This window comes from Mustelus asterias, chromosome 3 (genome assembly GCF_964213995.1).
Source record: "Mustelus asterias chromosome 3, sMusAst1.hap1.1, whole genome shotgun sequence".
NCBI classification, from domain to species: domain Eukaryota; kingdom Metazoa; phylum Chordata; class Chondrichthyes; order Carcharhiniformes; family Triakidae; genus Mustelus; species Mustelus asterias.
In genome coordinates, this window is record NC_135803.1 from 89,553,388 (window position 1) to 89,575,815 (window position 22,428).

Genomic DNA, 22,428 nt, shown 5'->3' on the forward strand with positions numbered 1-22,428 from the left:
GAAGTGCTCCCCCACAGGAAGAGAACACTCTTGCCTGGTGATTGTCGAGTGGTGTTCATTCATCCGTTGTCGTAGCGTCTGCATGGTCTCCCCAATGTACCATGCCTCGGGACATCCTTTCCTGCAGCGTATCAGGTAGACAACGTTGGCCGAGTTGCAAGTGTACGTACCGTGTACCTGGTGGATGGTGTTCTCACGTGAGATGATGGCATCTGTGTCGATGATCCGGCATGTCTTGCAGAGGTTGCTGTGGCAGGGTTGTGTGGTGTCGTGGTCACTGTTCTCCTTAAGGCTGGCTAGTTTGCTGCGGACAATGGTCTGTTTGAGGTTGTGCAGTTGTTTGAAGGCAAGAAGTGGGGGTCTGGGGATGGCCTTGGCGAGATGTTCGTCTTCATCGATGACATGTTGAAGGCTCCGGAGAAGATGCTGTAGCTTCTCCACTCTGGGGAAGTACTGGACAACGAAGGGTACTCTGTCCGCTGTGTCCCGCATTTGTCTTCTGAGGAGGTCGGTGCGGTTTTTCGCTGTGGCACGTCGGAACTGTCGATCGATGAGTCGAGCGCCATATCCTGTTCTCATGAGGGCATCTTTCAGCGTCTGGAGGTGTCTGTTATGATCCTCCTCATCTGAGCAGATCCTGTGTATACGGAGGGCTTGTCCGTAGGGGGTGGCTTCTTTAACGTATTCAGGTTGGAAGCTGGAGAAGTGGAGCATCGTGAGGTTATACGTGGGCTTGCGGTACAGTGAAGTGCTGAGGTGACCGTCCTTGATGGAGATGCGTGTGTCCAAGAATGCAACCGGTTCCGGAGAGTCGTCCATGGTGAGTCTGATGGTGGGATGGCACTTGTTGATGTCATCATATAGTTGTTTCAATGATTGTTCAAAGAGTCCAAAGGAAGAAAATGTCATTGATGTATCTAGTGTATAGCATCAGTTGAAGGTCCTGTGCAGTGAAGAGGTCTTGTTCGAACCTGTGCATGAAGATGTTGGCATATTGTGGTGCGAATTTGGTTCCCATGGCTGTTCCGTGTATCTGGATGAAGAACTGGTTGTTGAAGGTGAAGACATTGTGGTCCAGGATGAAGCGGATGAGTTGTAAAATTGCATCTGGAGATTGGCAGCTGTCGACGTTGAGTACTGAGGCCGTTGCAGCAATGCCCTCATCGTGGGGGATGCTGGTGTAGAGTGCCGAGACATCCATTGTGACGAGGAGTGCTCCTGGTTCAACTGCTCCATGTGTGCTGAGTTTCTGTAGGAAGTCCGTAGTGTCGCGACAAAAGCTGGGGGTTCTTTGTACAATGGGTTTCAGGATGCCCTCGACGTAGCACTCTACACCAGCATCCCCCACGACGATGGCATTGCTGCAACTGCCTCAGCACTCAACGCCGACAACTACAAATCTCCAGATGCAATTTTACAACTCATGCACTTCATCCTGGACCACAATGTCTTCATCTTCAACAACCAGTTCTTCATCCAGACACATGGAACAGCCACGGGGACCAAATTCGCACCTCAACGTGTCAACATCTTCATGCACAGGTTCGAACAAGACCTCTTCACCGCACAGGACCTTCAACCGACACTATACACTAGATGCATTGATGACATTTTCTTCCTTTGGGCTCATAGTGAACAATCATTGAAACAACTAGATGATGACATCAACAAGTTCCATCCCACCATCAGACTCACCATGGACTACTCTCCTGAATCGGTTGCATTCTTGGACACACGCATCTCCATCAAGGACGGTCACCTCAGCACTTCACTGTCCCGCAAGCTCAAGGATGACCTCACGATGCTCCACTTCTCCAGCTTCCACCCTAAACACGTTAAAGAAGCCATCCCCTACAGACAAGGCCTCCCGTATACACAGGATTTGCTCAGATGAGGAAGATCGCAACAGACACCTCCAGACTCTGAAAGATGCCCTCATAAGAACAGGATATGGCGCTCGACTCATCGATCGACAGTTTCGATGCGCCACAGCGAAAAACCGCACCGACCTCCTCAGAAGATAAACACGGGACACAGCGGACAGAGTACCCTTCGTCGTCCAGTACTTCCCCAGAGTGGAGAAGCTACGACATCTTCTCCGGAGCCTTCAACATGTCATTGATGAAGACGAACATCTCACCGAGGCCATCCCCACACCTCCATTTCTTGCCTTCAAACAACCTCAAACAGACCACTGTCCGCAGCAAACTACCCAGCCTTCAGGAGAACAGTGACCACGACACCACACAACCCTGCCACAGCAACCTCTGCAAGACATGCCGGATCATCGACATATGTGCCATCATCTCACGTGAGAACGCCATCCACCAGGTACACGGTACATACACTTGCAACTCGGCCAACGTCGTATACCTGATACGCTGCAGGAAAGGATGTCCCGAGGCATGGTACATTGGGGAGACCATGCTGACACTACGACAATGGATGAATGAACACCGCTCGACAATCACCAGGCAAGGGTGTTCTCTTCCTGTTGGGGAACACTTCAGCGGTCATGGGCATTTGGCCTCTGATCTTCGGGTAAGCGTTCTCCAAGGCGACCTTCATGACACACGGCATCGCAGAGTGGTTGAGCAGAGACTGATAGCCAAGTTCCACACACGAGGACGGCCTAGACCGGGATCTTGGGTTCATGTCACACTATCTGTAACCCCCACGACTTGCCTGGGCTTGCAAAATCTCACTAACTGTCCTGGCTGGAGACAATACACATCTCTTTAACCTGTGCTTAACCTTTCTCCACTCACATTGTCTGTACCTTTAACACTTGATTACCTGTAAAGACTCACATTCCAACCATTATTTTGTAAATTGAGTTTGTGTCTTTATATGCCCTGTTTGTGAACAGAACTCCCACTCACCTGATGAAGGGGCATCGCTCCGAAAGCTTGTGCTACTAAATAAACCTGTTGGACATTAACCTGGTGTTGTGAGGCTTCTTACTCTAGTCTCTCCCACAAGGGGAAACATCTTTTCAGCACCCACCCTGTCAAGTCCACACAAGATCTTGCATGTTTCAATATGATCGCCTTGCATTCTTCTAAACTCCAAATGGATACAAATCCAGCCTGTCCAACCTTTCCTCATAAGATAACGCCACTGCCCACCTCTAGCGCCCCCCCGCGCACCCCCCCCCCCCCCGCCCCCCCACCCCCCCCCCCCCCCCCCCCCCATCCACCAATGCCAGTCTAATGAACCTTCTCTGAATTGCTTCTAACACGTTTATATCCTTTCTTAATTAAGGTTAGATGGATTGGCCATGATAAATTACCCCTTAGTTTCAGGAGGATTAGAAGGGTAAATACGTGGGGTTATGGGGATAGGGCCTGGGTGGGATTGCTGTAGATGCAGGCCCGATGGGCTGAATGGCCTCCTTCTGCACTGTAGATTTTATGAGACCAAAACTGTACGCAATACCCCATATGGTGTTATTAAATAAAAAGGTGAGACCCATATTGGTCTCACCTTTTTATTTAATAACACCATATGGGGATGCTAGTCAATAGCAAAAAGGATTGCAACAAGTTATGAGAATTACTTCCAGAATAGGTATGTAATTGGCAAATAAATTTCAATGCAAGTAAGTATGAGGTATTTGGTAAGAAAAACTGTAGCAAAACATCCCTATCAGTATAGTCTATTCCCTTGCAGTAAAAGACAACATTCCATTTGCCTTTCTAATCACTTGCTATACCTGCATACTACTTTTTGTGATTCATGAACAAGGACACCCAGATCCCTCTGTAACAGAGTTCTGCAATTTCTCTCCATTTAAATAATATGCTGCTTTCCTATTCTTCCTGCCAAAGTAGACAAGTTCACTAGATCAAAACTACAGGCCATCATTCAATCCATGCAGTCTGCACTGACAACAACTACCACTAAAGACGCACTAATCCCGTTTTCCTGCACTTGTCCCATATCCTTGAATGTTATGATATTTCAAGTGCTCATTCAAATATCTTTTAAAGGTTGTAAAGTTTCCATCCTCCACTACCCTTCCAGGCAGTGCTTTCCAGATTCCCACCATCCTCTGAGTGAAAACAAATTTTCCCAAATCCCCTCTGAATCTCCTGCCCTTACCCAAAAACTATGTCCTCTCCTGATTGACCCCTCAACCAAGGAGAACAGCTGCTCCCTACTCACCCTGTCCATACCCCTCATAATCTTATACACCTCAATCATGTCTCCCCTTAGCCTTCTCTGTTCTAAAAGAAACAATCCAAACCTCTCTAGTCTCTCCTTATAGCTCAAATGCTCCATCCTGTTGACCGACCCATTTCATGTGGTCTTTCTCCTTTGCATCATATCAATCAGATAAGGCCACCTCTCTGCATCACTTCCTTGCATTACTTCCCACGCACTTCCTTCCATGACCCAACCCTTCTGCGCCCACCCTGGAAAAAAACTATCCCTTAATTCACTTACAACTGCACTTTCAGAATTACAACTGTATAGCCTTTTGCCCTACATTTGTCACAGCATGCCTGTAGCTACTGATTTGCTCATCCTCACCTCCTTTAATGTCCTCATCCTCCATAAGACTATTACTCTCTCACTCTGTTCCCCTAAGTGCAAAGGATGTAGACCTGAAAGGATAAGGCAGACAACTGGTTTAGCCATTCATCAGAAATGGCTGGATTGTGTAAAGCACTATTGGGTCCTTCTCTCATCTGCTAAAGCTGCTTAATGTTCAGGATCATCTTAAAATGCAAAAATAATCCCCTAGCTTATTTTCTCCACTGTCGTCTACTATCCTCTCCCCTGTCTCCTCCACCCTCAACTCAGCAATAAATGCAAGGACCTTTGGATTTCTGTCTTTAAGATTGAGACAATCTGATCAGCTGCCTCTGCCACATCCCATTCTTCCACTGACCCACCTGGCCAAATTTCCTTTAATGCTCCCCTCTACCCTTGTGCCCTGGACTCACAATTAACCTAGTTTCTCTCTTATCTCTCCTCATGCCTTTTCTGGCTTTATCTTGTCCACAAGACAAATCTTTGCTCCCTCAACAATATTCCCGCTAACCTGCTGAACACTCAAATTTCCCCTCCTGGTCCCCAGGTTAGTTAATATTATTAATGATTCTCTGTCTTCAGTTGTGGTCCCTCTCTCCTCTAAATCTACCATCCTCTCCTCCAAATGCCAACACTTGACTCCACCATCCTTGCAAATTGTCACCCCCATCTCCAATCTCCCTTTCCTCTCCATATTCTTTGAATGTATCATTGCCTCCCAAATCCCTATCTTGCCTCCAACTCCATATTTGAATCCCTTCAGTCAGGTCTCTGCTGCAGCCACAGTACTGAAACAGCTCTTATCAAAGTCACAAATGTTATCCTGTGCAACTGGAGTGAAGATAAACTTCCCTCCTCACCCTTCTTGACCTGTCTTTAGACTTTGACATGAATGATCACACAATTCTTCTCCAACACGTTTCCATTATCATCAGGTTGGATGGTACTGCTCTCATGTGGTTCCATTCTTATCAATCTATTCATAGCAAGAGTATCACTTGTAATAACTTCTATTCTTGATCCTAACCGTTACATCTGGATTTATCCTTGATCCACTCCTATTTCCGATCTACACGCGCCCCTCAGCAGTAACATTTGAGAGCACAGTTAGTTTGCTCGTTTGCTGGACTCACAAACTTACCTCACCATCAACTCTCTCTAGACCTCTCCACTGTTGCTGAATCATGAGACTGTTTATTCAACGTTTATTCAATGAGCAAAAATTTCCTCTAACTAAATATTAGGAAGACTGAAGCTATTGTTTTCAGTCTCTAATCCTTCACTACTGACTCCATTCCTCACTCTGGCAACAGTGGAAGACTAAGTCAGATTGTTTGCAATCTTGCAATACAGCAGGATATAGATAGGCTGGAAAATTGGGCGGAGAGGTGGCAGATGGAATTTAATCCAGATAAATGCGAAGTGATGCATTTTGGAAGAAATAATGTAGGGAGGATTTATACAATAAATGGCAGAGCCATCAAGAGTATAGAAACACAGAGGGATCTCGGTGTGCAAGTCCACAAATCCTTGAAGGTGGCAACATAGGTGGAGAAGGTGGTGAAGAAGGCATATGGTATGCTTGCCTTTATAGGACGGGGTATAGAGTATAAAAGCTGGAGACGGATGTTGCAGCTGTATAGAACGCTGGTGAGGCCACATTTGGAGTACTGCGTCCAGTTCTGGTCGCCGCACTACCAGAAGGACGTGGAGGCATTAGAGAGCGTGCAGGAAAGGTTTACTAGGAGGTTGCCTGGTATGGAGAGTCTTAGCTATGAGGAGAGATTGGGTAAACTGGGCTTGTTCTCCCTGGAAAGACAGAGAATGAGGGGAGATCTAATAGAGGTGTACAAGATTATGAAGGGGATAGATAGGGTGAACGGTGGGAAGCTTCTTCCCAGATCAGAAGTGATGATCACGAGGGGTCATGGGCTCAAGGTGAAGTATAACTCAGATATTAGAGGGATGTTTTTTACACAGAGGGTGGTGGGGGCCTGGAATGCGCTGCCAAGTAGGGTGGTGGAGGCAGGCACACTGACATCGTTTAAGACTTACCTGGATAGTCACATGAGCAGCCTGGGAATGGAGGGATACAAACGATTGGTCTAGTTGGACCAAGGAGCGGCACAGGCTTAGAGGGCCGAAGGGCATGTTTTCCTGTGCTGTACTTTGTTCTTTGTTCATACCTGACACTGAGGTGAGCTTCTAACCACATATCTGCACCATCCTTAAGATTGCTTACCTCCACCTCTGTGACAAAGCCCGGCTTCACCCTGTATCAGTTAATTTGCTGCTGAAACTCTCATACACACCTTTAATACCTCTAGGCCTAACTGTTCTGACACATGCCTGACCAACCTCCCACATTCTTCCTTCTGTCAATTTGAGGTCATTCAAAATTGACACTATCCTTTCGGATATCTATCACCCCTATACACGAGCCTCTGGTCAAGCAATGCCTCGTTTTAAAAATTTCACCTCATTTTCAAATCCTCGCCCCTTCCTATATGTAATCTCCTCCAGCCACAAGCCTTATTTGCACGCATATAATTCTGGCCTCTTGAGCAGCCCCAATTTTAATAGATCCACCACTAATGGCCATGCTTTCAGCTTCAGGGATCTGTTCTGGGACCCTTGCTGTTTGTCATTTTCATAAATGACCTGGATGAGGAAGTGGAGGGATGGGTTGGTAAGTTTGCTGACGACACCAAGGTAGGTGGTGTTGTGGATAGTTTGGAGGGATGTCAGAAGTTGCAGCGAGACATAGATAGAATGCAAGACTGGGCGGAGAAGTGGCAGATGGACTTCAACCCGGATAAGTGTGTGGTGATCCATTTTGGCAGATCCAATGGGATGAAGCAGCAGTATAATATGAAGGGTACCATTCTTAGCAGTGTAGAGGATCAGAAGGACCTTGGGGTCCGGGTCCATAGGACTCTTAAATCGGCCTCGCAGGTGGAGGATGCGGTCAAGAAGGCGTACGGCGTACTAGCCTTCATTAATCGAGGGATTGAGTTTAGGAGTCGGGAGATAATGCTGCAGCTTTATAGGACCCTGGTTAGACCCCACTTGGAGTACTGCGCGCAGTTCTGGTCACCTCATTACAGGAAAGATGTTGAAGCCATTGAAAGGGTGCAGAGGAGATTTACAAGGATGTTGCCTGGATTGGGGGGCATGCCTTATGAGGATAGGTTGAGGGAGCTTGGTCTCTTCTCCCTGGAGAGACGACGGATGAGAGGTGACCTGATAGAGGTTTACAAGATGTTGAGAGGTCTGGATAGGGTAGACTCTCAGAGGCTATTTCCAAGGGCTGAAATGGTTGCTACGAGAGGACACAGGTTTAAGGTGCTGGGGGGTAGGTACAGAGGAGATGTCAGGGGAAAGTTTTTCACTCAGAGGGTGGTGGATGAGTGGAATCGGCTGACGTCGGTGGTGGTGGAGGCAAACTCGTTGGGGTCTTTTAAGAGACTTCTGGATGAGTACATGGGATTTAATGGGATTGAGGGCTATAGATAGGCCTAGAGGTGGGGATGTGATCGGCGCAACTTGTGGGCCGAAGGGCCTGTTTGTGCTGTGGCTTTCTATGTTCTATGTTCATGGGCCCAAATTCCTGGAAATCCCTCCTTAAACTTGTTGCCCTACTCCCCTTGTTCAAAAAGGGGAGTAGGGACAACCCTGGCAATTACAGACCAGTGAGCCTTATTCTGTTGTGGGCAAAGTATTGGAAAGGATTATAAGAGATAGGATTTATAATCACCTGGAAAGGAATAATTTGATTAGGGATAGTCAGCACGGTTTTGTGAAGGATAGGTCGTGCCTCACAAACCTTATTGAGTTCTTTGAGAAGGTGACCAAAGAGGTGGATGAGGGTAAAGCGGTTGATGTGGTGTATATGGATTTCAGCAAAGCGTTTGATAAGGTTCCCCATGGTAAGCTTTTGCAGAAAATACGGACACATGGGATTGAGAGTGATTTAGTGGTTTGGATCAGGAATTGGCTAGCTGTAAGAAAACAGAGGGTGGTGGTTGATGGGAAATATTCATCCTGGAGTTCAGTTACTAGTGGTGTATCGCAAGGATCTGTTTTAGGGCCACTGCTGTTTGTCATTTTTATTAATGACCTGGATGAGGGCGTAGAAGGATGGGTTAGTAAATTTGCGGATGATACTAAAGTCGGTGGAGTTGTAGACAGTGTGGAGGGAAGTGGCAGGTTACAGAGGGACATAGATAAGCTGCAGAGCTGGGCTGAGAGGTGGCAAATGGAGTTTAATGCGGAAAAGTGCGAAGTGATTCACTTTGGAAGGAGTAACAGGAATACAGAGTACTGGGCTAATGGTAAGATACTTGGTAGTGTGGATGAACAGAGGGATCTGGGTGTCCAAGTGCATAGATCCCTGAAAGTTGGCACCCTGGTTGATAGGGTTGTTAAGAAGGCGTACGGTGTGTTAGCTTTTATTGGTAGAGGGATTGAGTTTCGGAGCCAGGAGGTCATGTTGCAACTGTACAAAACTCTGGCGCGGCCGCACTTGGAGTATTGCGTACAGTTCTGGTCGCCGCATTATAGGAAGGATGTGAAAGTGTTGGAAAGGGTGCAGAGGAGATTTACCAGGATGTTGCCTGGTATGGTGGGAAAATCGTATGAGGAAAGGCTGAGGGGCTTGAGGTTGTTTTTGTTAGAGAGAAGAAGGTTAAGAGGTGACTTAATAGAGGCATACAAGATGATCAGAGGATTAGATAGGGTGGATAGTGAGAGCCTTTTTCCTCGGATGGTGATGGCTAACATTAGCACGGTAGCACAGTGGTTGGGTGGCACGGTAGCACAGTGGTTAGCACTGCTGCTTCACAGCTCCAGGGACCTGGGTTCGATTCCCGGCTTGGGTCACTGTCTGTGTGGAGTTTGCACATTCTCCTCGTGTCTGCGTGGATTTCCTCCGGGTGCTCCGGTTTCCTCCCACAGTCCAAAGATGTGCGGGTTAGGTTGATTGGCCAAGCTAAAATTGCCCTTAGTGTCCTGGGATGCGTAGGTTAGAGGGATTAGTGGGTAAATATGTAGGGATATGGGGGTAGGGCCTGGGTGGGATTGTGGTCGGTGCAGACTCGATGGGCCGAATGGCCTCTTTCTGCACTGTAGGGTTTCTAAGATTTCTAAGATTAGGGGACATAGCTTTAAATTGAGGGGTGATAGATATAGGACAGATGTAAGAGGTAGGTTCTTTACTCAGAGAGTAGTAAGGGCGTGGAATGCCCTGCAGCAGTAGTAGACTCGTCAACATTAAGAGCATTCAAATGGTTATTGGATAAACATATGGATGATATTGGAATAGTGTAGGTTAGATGGGCTTTAGATTGGTTTCACTGGTCGGTGCAACATCGAGGGCCGAATGGCCTGTACTGCGCTGTAATGTTCTATAAACCTATCCGATTCTATCTCTCTTTCTTCCTTTAAGACAGTGCATTGTTTGACCCAGCTTTTAGCTATTTGCCCAACATCGCCTTATGTGACTTGATCTCTCATTTTGATTTATATAAAAATGCTTTGGGACATTATACTTATTATCATAGAATCCCTACAGTGCAAAAGGAGGCTATTTGGCCTATTGAGTCTGCACTGACTCTCCAACAGAGCATCCCACCCAGGCCCTATCCTCATAACCCCGCGCATTCAGCCCCTAATCCCTCTAACCCTCCCACCTTTGGATGCTAAGGGGAAATTTAGCTCGGTAAATCCACCTAATCTGCACATCTTTGGACTGTGGGAGCAAACCGGAGCACCCGGATGAAACCCACGCAGACACAAAGAAGAACAAAGAACAATACAGCACAGGAACAGGCCCTTCGGCCCTCCAAGCCCACGCCGCTCCCTGGTCCAAACTAGACCATTCTTTTGTATCCCTCCATTCCCACTCTGTTCATGTGGCTATCTAGATAAGTCTTAAACGTTCCCAGTGTGTTCGCCTCCACCACCTTGCCCGGCAACACATTCCAGGCCCCCACCACCCTCTGCGTAAAATACGTCCTTCTGATATCCGTGTTAAACCTCCCCCCCACCCCACCTTGAACCTATGACCCCTCGTGAACGTCACCGACCTGGGAAAAAGCTTCCCACCGTTCACCCTATCTATGCCTTTCATAATTTTATACACCTCTATTAGGTCACCCCTCATCCTCCGTCTTTCCAGTGAGAACAACCCCAGTTTACCCAATCTCTCCTCAGAACTAAGCCCTTCCATACCAGGCAACATCCTGGTAAACCTCCTCTGCACTCTCTCTAAAGCCTCCACGTCCTTCCGGTAGAGTGGCGACCAGAACTGGGCGCAGTATTCCAAATGCGGCCGAACCAATGTTCTATACAACCGCAACATCAGACCCCAACTTTTATACTCTATACCCCGTCCTATAAAGGCAAGCATGCCATATGCCTTATTCACTACATTCTCCACCTGTGATGTCACCTTCAAGGATATGTGGACTTGCACACCCAGGTCCCTCTGCGTATCTACACCCTTTATGGTTCTGCCATTTATCATATAGCTCCCCGTACGTTAGTTCTACCAAAATGCATCACTTCGCATTTATCTGGATTGAACTCCATCTGCCATTTCTTTGCCCAAATTTCCAGCCTATCTATATCCTTCTGTAGCAGAACTCTTCTGTAGTAGAGTTGGTGATGAAGAGCCAGTGGATGTTGTTTGTTTGGACTTTCAGAAGGTTTTCGATAAAATCCCACATAAGAGATTAAAGTGCATGAGATTGGGGGTAAAACTGGTTGGCAGATAAAAAACAAAGTGTAGGAAATATCAAGTCTTTTTCCAAATGGCAGGCAGTGACTAGTGGGGTACCGCAGGGATCAGTGTTGGAATCCCAGCTATTCACTATAAATATTAATGATTTAGATGAGAGTATTAAGTGTAATATCTCCAAAGTTGCAGATGACACAAAGTTGGGTGGGAGGGTGAGCTGTGAGGAGGATGCAGAGATGTTTCAGTGTGATTCAGACAAGTTGAGTGAGTGGGCAAATGAATGGTAGATGCAGTATAATTTTGATCAATGTGCGGTTATCCACTTTGGTAGAAAAATGGGAAGGCAGATTACTATCTGAATGGCCATAACTTAGGAGAGGAGAATGTGCAGCGAAACCTGGGTGTCCCCATACACCAGTCACTGAAAGTAAGCATGTAGGTGCAGCAGGGGACACAGAAAGCAAATGGCCTTCATAGTGAGAGGATTCGAGTGCAGGAACAGGGATGTCTTGCTGGTTATACAGGGCCTTGGTGAGGCTACACCTGGAATATTGTGTGCAGTTTTTGTCTCCTTATTAAAGTTTAAAGCCTATTAATTAGTGCCACAAGTAGGCTTACATTAACACTGCAATGAAGTTACTGTGCAACAGTGAGGTTGCAAAGAAGGTTTACCAGACTGATTCCTGGGATGGCAGGACAGGTGTTTGAGGAGAGATTGAGTTGGTTAGGATTGTATTCATTGGAGTTCAGAAGAATGAGGGAAGATCTCATAAGAACAAAGAACAAAGAACAATACAGCACAGGAACAGGCCCTTCGGCCCTCCAAGCCCGCGCCGCTCCCCGGTCCAGGATTGAATCCTGAATCCAGGATCCCCGCCCAATTTTCCAGCCTATCTACATACCAATATCCTATCCACCGAGCTGTCCCTCACAGCTACGATGCTTTGTTCATTACAACCTATTAACTCACCCCCACCCCCCTATTCCAGACCATGTGATCCCCAGGGAGAGGCGAAAACCCAGAGTGAAAAACCCCAGGGCCAATATGGGGAAAAAAAAAATCTGGGAAATTCCTCTCCGACCCCCTGAGGCGATCGAAACGAGTCCAGGAGATCACAATGGCCCTGATCGGAAAATGCTTCCCAACCCTAGTCATTTCCACTTCCATGAACACCATATGAATTCCCTGCCCCCGAGACAGGTTCCCAACTATCCGCAGTCTCGCTCTGTACTGGCACCAGCAAGATGATCATAGAATGAAGCCTTGAAACGAGAAACAAGGAACAATTAGCCCGCGCCGCTCCCTGGTCCAAACTAGACCACTCTTTTGTATCCCTCCATTCCCACTCCGGTCATATAGCTGTCTAGATAAGTCTTAAAATAATAATAAGTCTTTTTATAGAAATCTATAAAATTTTAAAAGCGCTAGACAGGACAGATACAAGAATACAAGAAGGATGTTCCTGTTGTTGGGGGTGACAGTCTGAGGATACAAGGTAGATTATTTAGGATAGAGATGAGGAGAAATTTCTTCACCCCGAGAGTGGTAAGCCTGTGGCATTTACTCCCACAGGAAGTAGTTGAGGCCAAAATATTGTATGTTTTCAAAAAGCAGTTAGATAAGTACTTGGGGCGAAAGGGGATCAAAAGATATGGGCAAAGGGATTGGGTGGGGGTAGGTGGGATCAAGCTATTGAGTTGGATGATCAGACATGACCATAATAAATGGCGGAGTAGGCTCATAGGGCTGAGTGGCCTCTTCTTGCTTCTATTTTCTATCCAAGCAGAAATTTTATACAACTCTATTAGGTCACCCCTCATCCTCCGTCTTTCCAATGAGAACAACCCCAGTTTACCCAATCTCTCCTCAGAACTAAGCCCTTCCATACAAGGCAACATCCTGATAAACCTCCTCTGCACTCTATCTAAAGCCTCCACGTCCTTCCGGTAGTGTGGCGACCAGAACTGGGCGCAGTATTCCAAATGCGGCCGAACCAACGTTCTATACAACCGCAACATCAGACCCCAACTTTTATACTCTATGCCCCGTCCTATAAAGGCAAGCATGCCATATGCCTTATTCACTACCTTCTCCACCTGTGAAGTCACCTTCAAGGATCTGTGGACTTGCACACCCAGGTCCCCCTGCGTATCTACACCCTTTATGGTTCTGCCATTTATCGTATAGCTCCCCCCTACGTTAGTTCTACCAAAATGCATCACTTCGCATTTATCTGGATTGAACTCCATCTGCCATTTCTTTGCCCAAATTTCCAGCCTATCTATATCCTTCTGTAGCCTCTGACAATGTTCCTCACTATCTGCAAGTCCAGCCATTTTCGTGTCATCCGCAAACTTACTGATCACCCCAGTTACACCTTCTTCCAGATCGTTTATATAAATCACAAACAGCAGAGGTCCCAATACAGAGCCCTGCGGAACACCACTAGTCACAGGCATCCAGCCGGAAAAAGACCCTTCCACTACCACTCTCTGTCTTCTGTGACCAAGCCAGTTCTCCACCCATCTAGCCACCTTTATCCCATGAGACCCAACCTTTTGCACCAACCTACCATGAGGGACTTTGTCAAACGCTTTACTAAAGTCCATATAGACAACATCCACGGCTCTTCCGTCGTCAACCATTCTAGTCACTTCTTCAAAAAACTCCACCAGGTTACTGAGGCATGACCTCCCTCTCACAAAACCATGCTGACTATCGTTAATGAGTTTATTCCTTTCTAAATGCGCATACATCCTATCTCTAAGAATCCTCTCCAACAACTTCCCTACCACGGACGTCAAGCTCACCGGCCTATAAAGCTCATTGCTTCTTGGAAGTGCAGCAGAGAGGGAGAGATTCGCGAGAGGAGTGCTGCGGGTAAGCGCTGTTATTTTTTAACTTACTTTTTCGCGGGTTTTTTTAAAAAAAATATCTAAACCCGGAAGTGGTCGCGCAGGGAGGTCTGGGAGAGAGAGATTTTTTTTTTTAAAAAGTTACTCACCTCAGTGAATCGGCCTCATTGCTTCTTGGAAGTGCAGCAGAGAGGGAGAGATTCGCGAGAGGAGTGCTGCGGGTAAGCGCTGTTATTTTTTAACTTACTTTTTCGCGGGTTTTTTTAAAAAAAATATCTAAACCCGGAAGTGGTCGCGCAGGGAGGTCTGGGAGAGAGAGATTTTTTTTCCCCAATAAATTGGAACAGAGAGGAATCCCGATACTCTACACTTGTAGAGTATCCCACCCTCCCTCCTCCTCGAACCTAACAAAAAAGACCCAGTGAGAGCAGGGCTTTGGAGAAAACAGGAGGAGGAAAGGTAAGTTTAAAAATTTTCATTCACTTTTTTTTTCCCTGTGTGTTTAAAGGGGCAATTATGAGTGTGAGGCCAGTATGTTGTTCCCAATGTAGGATGTGGGAGGTCCTGGAGGCTCCTAGCCTCCCGGACGACCATATCTGTGCTGGGTGTGTTGAGCTGCGGTTCCTAAGGGACCATGTTAGGGAACTGGAATTGCAGCTCGAGGACCTTCGCCGGGTTAGGGATAGTGAGGAGGTCATTGACAGGAGCTATCGGCAGGTGGTCACACCGGGACCACGGGAGGAGGGTAACTGGGTAACAGTGAGGAAGGAGAAAGCTCGGTTGATGGTGAGCACCCCGGTGGATGTGCCCCTTAATAATAAGTACTCCTGTCTGAGTACTACTGGGGTGGACAGCCCACCTGGGGGAAGCAGCGGTGGCAGTGTCTCTGGAGCTGAGCCTGGCCCAGTCGTGCAAAAGGGTAAGGAAAGGAGGGTAGTGCTAATTGGGGACTCTACGGTGAGGGGGTCAGATAGGCGTTTTTGCGGACACAGACGGGACTCTCGGATGGTGGTTTGCCTCCCTGGTGCAGGGGTTCGGGATGTCTCTGGTCGAGTCCCAGAAATCCTGAAGGGGGAGGGAGAGGAGCCGAAGGTCGTGATGCATATAGGTACTGCTGACATAGGTAGGAAGAGGGAAGGGGTCATGAAAAGAGAATATAGGGAGTTGGGTAGACAGCTGAGAAAGAGGAATGCAAAGGTAGTAATCTCGGGATTGCTGCCTGTGCCGCGGGAGAGTGAGAACAGGAATCGGTGGAGAATGAATGCGTGGCTGAGGGACTGGAGCAAGGGACAAGGATTTGGGTACTTGGATCATTGGGACCTCTTTAGGGGCAGGTGTGACCTGTTTAAAAAAGACGGGTGGCACTTGAATCCCAGGGGGACCAATATCCTGGCGGGAAGGTTGGCTAAGGCTACTGGAGAGACTTTAAACTAGAAAGGTTGGGGGGAGGGAATCGAAATGAGGGGACTGAGAGCGAGGAGGTTAGCTCGCAAATAGATAAGGAATGTAAACAGGGTAAGAGGGAGGTTAGACGAGTGATGGAGAAGGGAAGTGCTCAGGCTGAAGGTCTGAGATGTGTCTATTTTAATGCCAGGAGTGTAGTGAATAAAGTGGATGAGCTTAGAGCGTGGATTGCTGCTTCGAATTGTGATGTGGTGGCCATTACGGAGACTTGGATGTCTCAGGGACAGGACTGGGTGCTTCAGGTGCCGGGTTTTAGATGTTTCAGGAAGGACAGGGAGGGAGGCAAGAGAGGGGGGGGAGTGGCACTGTTGATCAGGGATAGTGTCACGGCTGTAGAGAAGGTGGACGCCGTGGAGGGATTGACTACGGAGTCTCTGTGGGTGGAGGTTAGGAACAGGAAGGGGTCGGTAACGTTGCTGGGTGTTTTCTATAGGCCGCCCAATAGTAACAGAGATGTTGAGGAGCAGATGGGGAAACAGATCCTGGAGAGATGTAGGAATAACAGAGTTGTCGTGATGGGAGATTTTAATTTCCCAAACATAGATTGGAATATCCCTAGGGCTAGGGGTTTGGATGGAGAGGAGTTTGTTAGGTGTGTCCAGGAGAGTTTCCTGACACAGTATGTGGATAAGCCTACTAGAGGAGAGGCTGTACTTGATCTGGTGCTGGCTAATGAACCTGGACAGGTGGAGGATCTCTCGGTGGGTGAGCATCTTGGGGATAGCGATCATAATTCTATCTCCTTCACGATAGCATTGGAAAGAGATAGGATCAGGCAGGCTAGGAAAGTGTTTCTCTGGAGTAAAGGGAAATACAGTGTCATCAGGGAGGAAATTAGACGGGTAAATTGGAAGGAGGCATTCTTGGGGAAAAGTACCGAAGGAAAGTGGAGGATTTTCAAGGAATGTTTGTCTGGAGCTCTGCATGACAACGTTCCGATGAGACAGGGGGGTGTTGGTAGGGTACGGGAACCGTGGTGCACGAAGGTTGTGATGAACCTGGTGAATAAGAAAAGAGAGGCGTACAGAAGGTTCAGAGAGCTAGGAGGTGTTAAGGATTTAGAGGAGTATACGGGATGTAGGAAGGAGCTTAAGAAGGAAATTAGGAGAGCGAGAAGGGGTCATGAGAAGGCCTTGGCGGGTAAGATTAAGGAGAATCCCAAGGCTTTCTACAAATATGTCAAGAGTAAAAGGATGAGATGTGAAGGCATAGGACCCTTAAAAGGTGAAGGGGGAAAAGTTTGTGCGGAACCGTTAGGAATGGCGGAGCTGCTTAATGAATACTTTACCTCGGTATTCACGGTGGAAAGGGATCTGGGTGGTTGTACTGCTGGTTTGCGGTGGACAGAAAGGATCGAGCATGTGGACATAAAGAAAGAGGATGTGTTGGAACTATTGAATGGCATCAAGGTTGGTAAGTCGCCGGGACCGGATGGGATGTACCCCAGGTTACTGTGGGAGGCGAGGGAGGAGATTGCGGAGCCTTTGGCGATGATCTTTGCATCGTCGATGGAGACGGGAGAGGTTCCGGAGGATTGGAGGATTGCAGATGTGGTCCCTATATTCAAGAAAGGGAACAGGGACAGCCCGGGAAATTACCGACCGGTGAGTCTAACCTCAGTGGTTGGTAAGGTGATGGAGAGGATCCTGAGAGACAGGATTTATGATCATCTAGAGAAGTTTAGTATGATCAAAGGTAGTCAGCACGGCTTTGTCAAGGGCAGGTCGTGCCTTACGAGCCTGGTTGAGTTCTTTGAAAATGTGACCAAACACATTGACGAAGGAAGAGTGGTGGATGTGGTCTATATGGACTTCAGCAAGGCGTTCGATAAGGTCCCCCATGCAAGACTTCTTGAGAAAGTGAGAGGGCATGGGATCCAAGGGGCTGTTGCCTTGTGGATCCAGAACTGGCTTGCCTGCAGAAGGCAGAGAGTGGCTGTGGAGGGGTCTTTCTCTGCATGGAGGTCAGTGACCAGTGGAGTGCCCCAGGGATCTGTTCTGGGACCCTTGCTGTTTGTCATTTTCATAAATGACCTGGATGAGGAAGTGGAGGGATGGGTTGGTAAGTTTGCTGACGACACCAAGGTAGGTGGTGTTGTGGATAGTTTGGAGGGATGTCAGAAGTTGCAGCGAGACATAGATAGAATGCAAGACTGGGCGGAGAAGTGGCAGATGGACTTCAACCCGGATAAGTGTGTGGTGATCCATTTTGGCAGATCCAATGGGATGAAGCAGCAGTATAATATGAAGGGTACCATTCTTAGCAGTGTAGAGGATCAGAAGGACCTTGGGGTCCGGGTCCATAGGACTCTTAAATCGGCCTCGCAGGTGGAGGATGCGGTCAAGAAGGCGTACGGCGTACTAGCCTTCATTAATCGAGGGATTGAGTTTAGGAGTCGGGAGATAATGCTGCAGCTTTATAGGACCCTGGTTAGACCCCACTTGGAGTACTGCGCGCAGTTCTGGTCACCTCATTACAGGAAAGATGTTGAAGCCATTGAAAGGGTGCAGAGGAGATTTACAAGGATGTTGCCTGGATTGGGGGGCATGCCTTATGAGGATAGGTTGAGGGAGCTTGGTCTCTTCTCCCTGGAGAGACGACGGATGAGAGGTGACCTGATAGAGGTTTACAAGATGTTGAGAGGTCTGGATAGGGTAGACTCTCAGAGGCTATTTCCAAGGGCTGAAATGGTTGCTACGAGAGGACACAGGTTTAAGGTGCTGGGGGGTAGGTACAGAGGAGATGTCAGGGGAAAGTTTTTCACTCAGAGGGTGGTGGATGAGTGGAATCGGCTGACGTCGGTGGTGGTGGAGGCAAACTCGTTGGGGTCTTTTAAGAGACTTCTGGATGAGTACATGGGATTTAATGGGATTGAGGGCTATAGATAGGCCTAGAGGTGGGGATGTGATCGGCGCAACTTGTGGGCCGAAGGGCCTGTTTGTGCTGTGGCTTTCTATGTTCTATGTTCCCAGGTTATCCTTCCTACCCTTCTTAAATAACGGGACCACATTAGCTATCCTCCAATCCTCTGGGACCTCACCCGTGTCCAGTGACGAGACAAAGATTTGCGTCAGAGGCCCAGCGATTTCATCTCTCATCTCCCTGAGCAGCCTTGGATAGATTCCATCAGGCCCTGGGGATTTGTCAGTCTTTATATTCCCTAAAAAACCTAACACTTCCTCCCTTGTAATGGAGATTTTCTCTAACGGGTCAACACTCCCCTCCGAGACACTCCCAGTCAACACATCCCTCTCCTTTGTGAATACCGACGCAAAGTATTCATTTAGGATCTCCCCTACTTCTTTGGGCTCTAAGCATATTTCCCCACTTTTGTCCCTGAGAGGTCCGATTTTTTCCCTGACAACCCTTTTGTTCCTAACGTATGAATAAAATGCCTTGGGATTCTCCTTAATCCTGTCTGCCAAGGACATTTCGTGACCCCTTTTTGCCCTTCTAATTCCTCGTTTGAGTTCTTTCCTACTTTCTTTGTGCTCCTCCAGAGCTCCCTCCGTTTTTAGCTGCCTGGACCTAACGTACGCCTCTCTTTTCTTTTTGACCAATCCCTCAATTTCCCTGGTTATCCACGGTTCTCGAATCCTACCCTTCCTATCCTTTTTTTACAGGCACATGCCTATCCTGCAGCCCTAACAACTGTTCCTTAAAAGACTCCCACATGCCAGATGTGGATTTACCCTCAAACAGCCTCTTCCAATCAACAGCTGCCAATTTCTGCCTAATCCCACTAAAGTTAGCCTTCCTCCAATCCAACACCTTACCCTTGGGACACCACTCATCCTTTTCCATCACTATCCTAAAGCTAACAGAATTGTGGTCACTATTTGCCACATGTTCCCCTACCGAAACTTTGAAGACCTGACCGGGCTCATTCCCCAGTACTAGGTCCAGTATAGCCCCCTCTCTAGTCGAGCTATCTACATATTGTTCCAAAGAACCTTCCTGTACACATTTTACAAATTCCTCCCCATTCAGACTCCCAGCCCTACGCGATTTCGAGTCTATACCAGGGAAATTGAAGTCTCCCACTACAACAACCCTATTTTTCCTGCACCTATCCATTATCTCCTGACATATCCATTCTTCCACTTCTCTTGGGCTGTTGGGGGGCCTGTAGTATACCCCCAACATAGTGACTGCGCCCTTCCTGTTTCTGAGCTCCACCCACAGTGACTCGTTACACGACCCCTCTGAATTGTCCTTTTTCTGCACCGCGGTAATATGCTCTCTAACTAATACTGCTACTCCTCCACCTCTTTTGGCCCCTCCTCTGTCTCGCCTAAAACACTTGTACCTGGAATATTCAGTTGCCAGTCCTGTCCCTCTTTCAACCAAGTCTCTGTCACCACAACCACATCCAAATTCCTCGTAAGCATTAAGGCCCTAAGTTCGTCTGTCTTACCTGCTACGCTCCTTACATTGAAGTAGATGCACTCCAGACCTCCAGGCCCAGTGAGGTCATCCTCCCCCAGAGTGCTCTTCTTCTTTGCCAGCCTTGTCCTGGCCCCAAGCTCGTCCCCAGCCTGTACACTTGTAGACATAATTTTTTGATCCCCACCCCCCTGCCATATTAGTTGAAACCCACCCGAACTGCACTAGCAAAACTCCCAGCCAGGATATTCGTGCCCTTCCAATTTAGTTGTGACCCGTCCTTCTTGTACATGTGCCCTCCTCTCTTGAAAACTTCCCAGTGATCCAGGAATATGAAGCCCTCCCTCCTGGACCAGTCCTTTAGCCAAGCGTTCAATTGTACTATCTCCCTATTCCTAGCCTCACTGGCCCTAGGTCTTGGGAGCAGCCCAGAGATTGCCACCCTGGAGGCCCTACTTTTTAGCCTATTTCCCAACTCCCTGAATTGCTCTCGTAGGATCCCCCTGCTCTTCCTAGCTACGTCATTTGCACCAATGTGTACAATGACATTTGTTTCTTTATCCTCCCCTTTTAATATGCCTCCTATCCGCTCGGAGACATCCAGTACCCCAGCACCAGGTAGGCAGACTACCATCCTGGAGGCCCACGGAATCGCCTGTCCGTGCCTCTAACCGACGCGTCCCCCACCACTATTGCTCTCCGAATCCCTCTCTTTCCTTTCACAGGGAGAACATGCAAACTCCACACGTCACCCAAGCCAAGAATGTAATTGAAGTTGTTGTATGTGAAATTAGTTATGAATGTGGCCAAAGATACTAAGACGATTCCCACTGAATCAGAGAAGTGTAAAAGGAGGTTCAATCGTGATTTTAAAATTATAAAGTGTTTTGATAATATGGAAAGTTTCTTTCCTCCAGTTGGAAAATTAATGAGAAGTTATCAATTTAGAATAGTCACTCAGAGTGAAGAGAGGGGTTGGAGAAAATGTTGTTATACAGAAATGAATGCACACCTAATTTCTTGTCCAACAGTGTAAATGGATGGAAAATCAGACTCTCTTGTGGGTGTGCATTCATCCCACCTACTTTCCCATATTCACTGCCATCAGGATCAGGAAAATCTACCCCCACATCTCCTGTTAAAACTCTAATGAAGCTAACAATTACGATCCAAATTCTTTGCATCTCTAACACTGCTTTTAAAATAAAAGAATTCTTTTTTGAGCTGTTGGTTTTAGGTCCATGCCCCACATAACATTCCCTGCTCGGGTCAGTCTGCCACCAACAGGAAGTGTAGCAATGATCCTTCACCAGGTTACACAACACAAAAAATATGGGTTGTTTTGGGCCCTGTGTTAAACCCTGTAAACACATAAATAGGCTAAAAACACCTCACCTCTTGTTGGCTTATTAAAGGAGCTTCTATGGCTGCCTTGATTCATAGAAACCCTACAGTGCAGAAAGAGGCCATTTGGCCCATCAAGTCTGCACCGACCACAATCCCACCCAGGCCCTACCCCCATTTCCCTACATATGTACCCGCTAATCCCTCTAACCTATGCATCTCAGGACACTAAGGGGCAATTTTTAGCATGGCCAATCAACCTAACCCGCACATCTTTGGACTGTGGGAGGAAACCAGAGCACCCGGAGGAAACCCACGCAGACACGAGGAGAACGTGCAAACTCCACACAGAGTGACCCAAGCCGGGAACCGAACCCAGGTCCTTGGAGCTGTGAAGCAGCAGTGCTAACCACTGTGCTACCGTGCCGTAGTCTTCATATATTAACACTTTTCATTCACTCACTTCTGATTCCTCAAATTGTTACTTGCAGCAAAAGGTCCTTATTTACAACTGAAGTAAATAATAATGAGCAGTAAAAATACTAATCTAATTCTAAATCTTTTAAAGTTTTGAACACATTAAAAGATCAAATTACCAAAGTCACTGGAGGAACAGGAAGCCAGTTGGTGAGTGACTGGGTTGTACGCAATGCACTGAATGGAATCATTATGTCTGTATATTGGAATAAAAACACCAAAAAAGCTTAGTTAATGCAGGTTAGATCATAAACAGATATTATACTTGGCCAGTTCTGATGAACTTGAAGCATTATTTCTCTCTCCACTGATGGTGCCAGAGGAGGAATAATAGCCATATTAATAATTATGGAAGAGAATAGTAGCCATATCAATAACTTGTCCAGTGAAAGGGTTAAACCACAAAAAAATAGAAACCTGCACACAATTTAACAGCACATCAGGATAGTAAGCTGCTATACAAAGGACGACTGTATAAGTTACAGACCTTTCAGATAAGAAGGGGAGATAAGGTGTCTGAATCTGGGAGGGGCCATTAAACCAAACATTGGGAACAGGAGGATTGATTTGTGTTCTAATATTCAGGTCTATCCAGATAAATGCAAAGTGATGCATTTTGGTAG

The 22,428-nt window shown here is 47.3% G+C and overlaps 1 protein-coding gene across 1 annotated transcript in view; it reads right to left on the bottom strand.

Annotated features, from left to right (window-relative positions):
- ift122 (intraflagellar transport 122 homolog (Chlamydomonas)) overlaps positions 1–22,428 on the bottom strand; it is a 232,907-nt gene that overhangs the window by 183,509 nt on the left and 26,970 nt on the right. Inside the window, exon 5 of the mRNA XM_078210139.1 lies at positions 21,925–22,001. Within this exon, the coding sequence (XP_078066265.1) occupies positions 21,925–22,001 (77 nt within the window). The remainder of the gene's footprint in view (positions 1–21,924; positions 22,002–22,428) is intronic.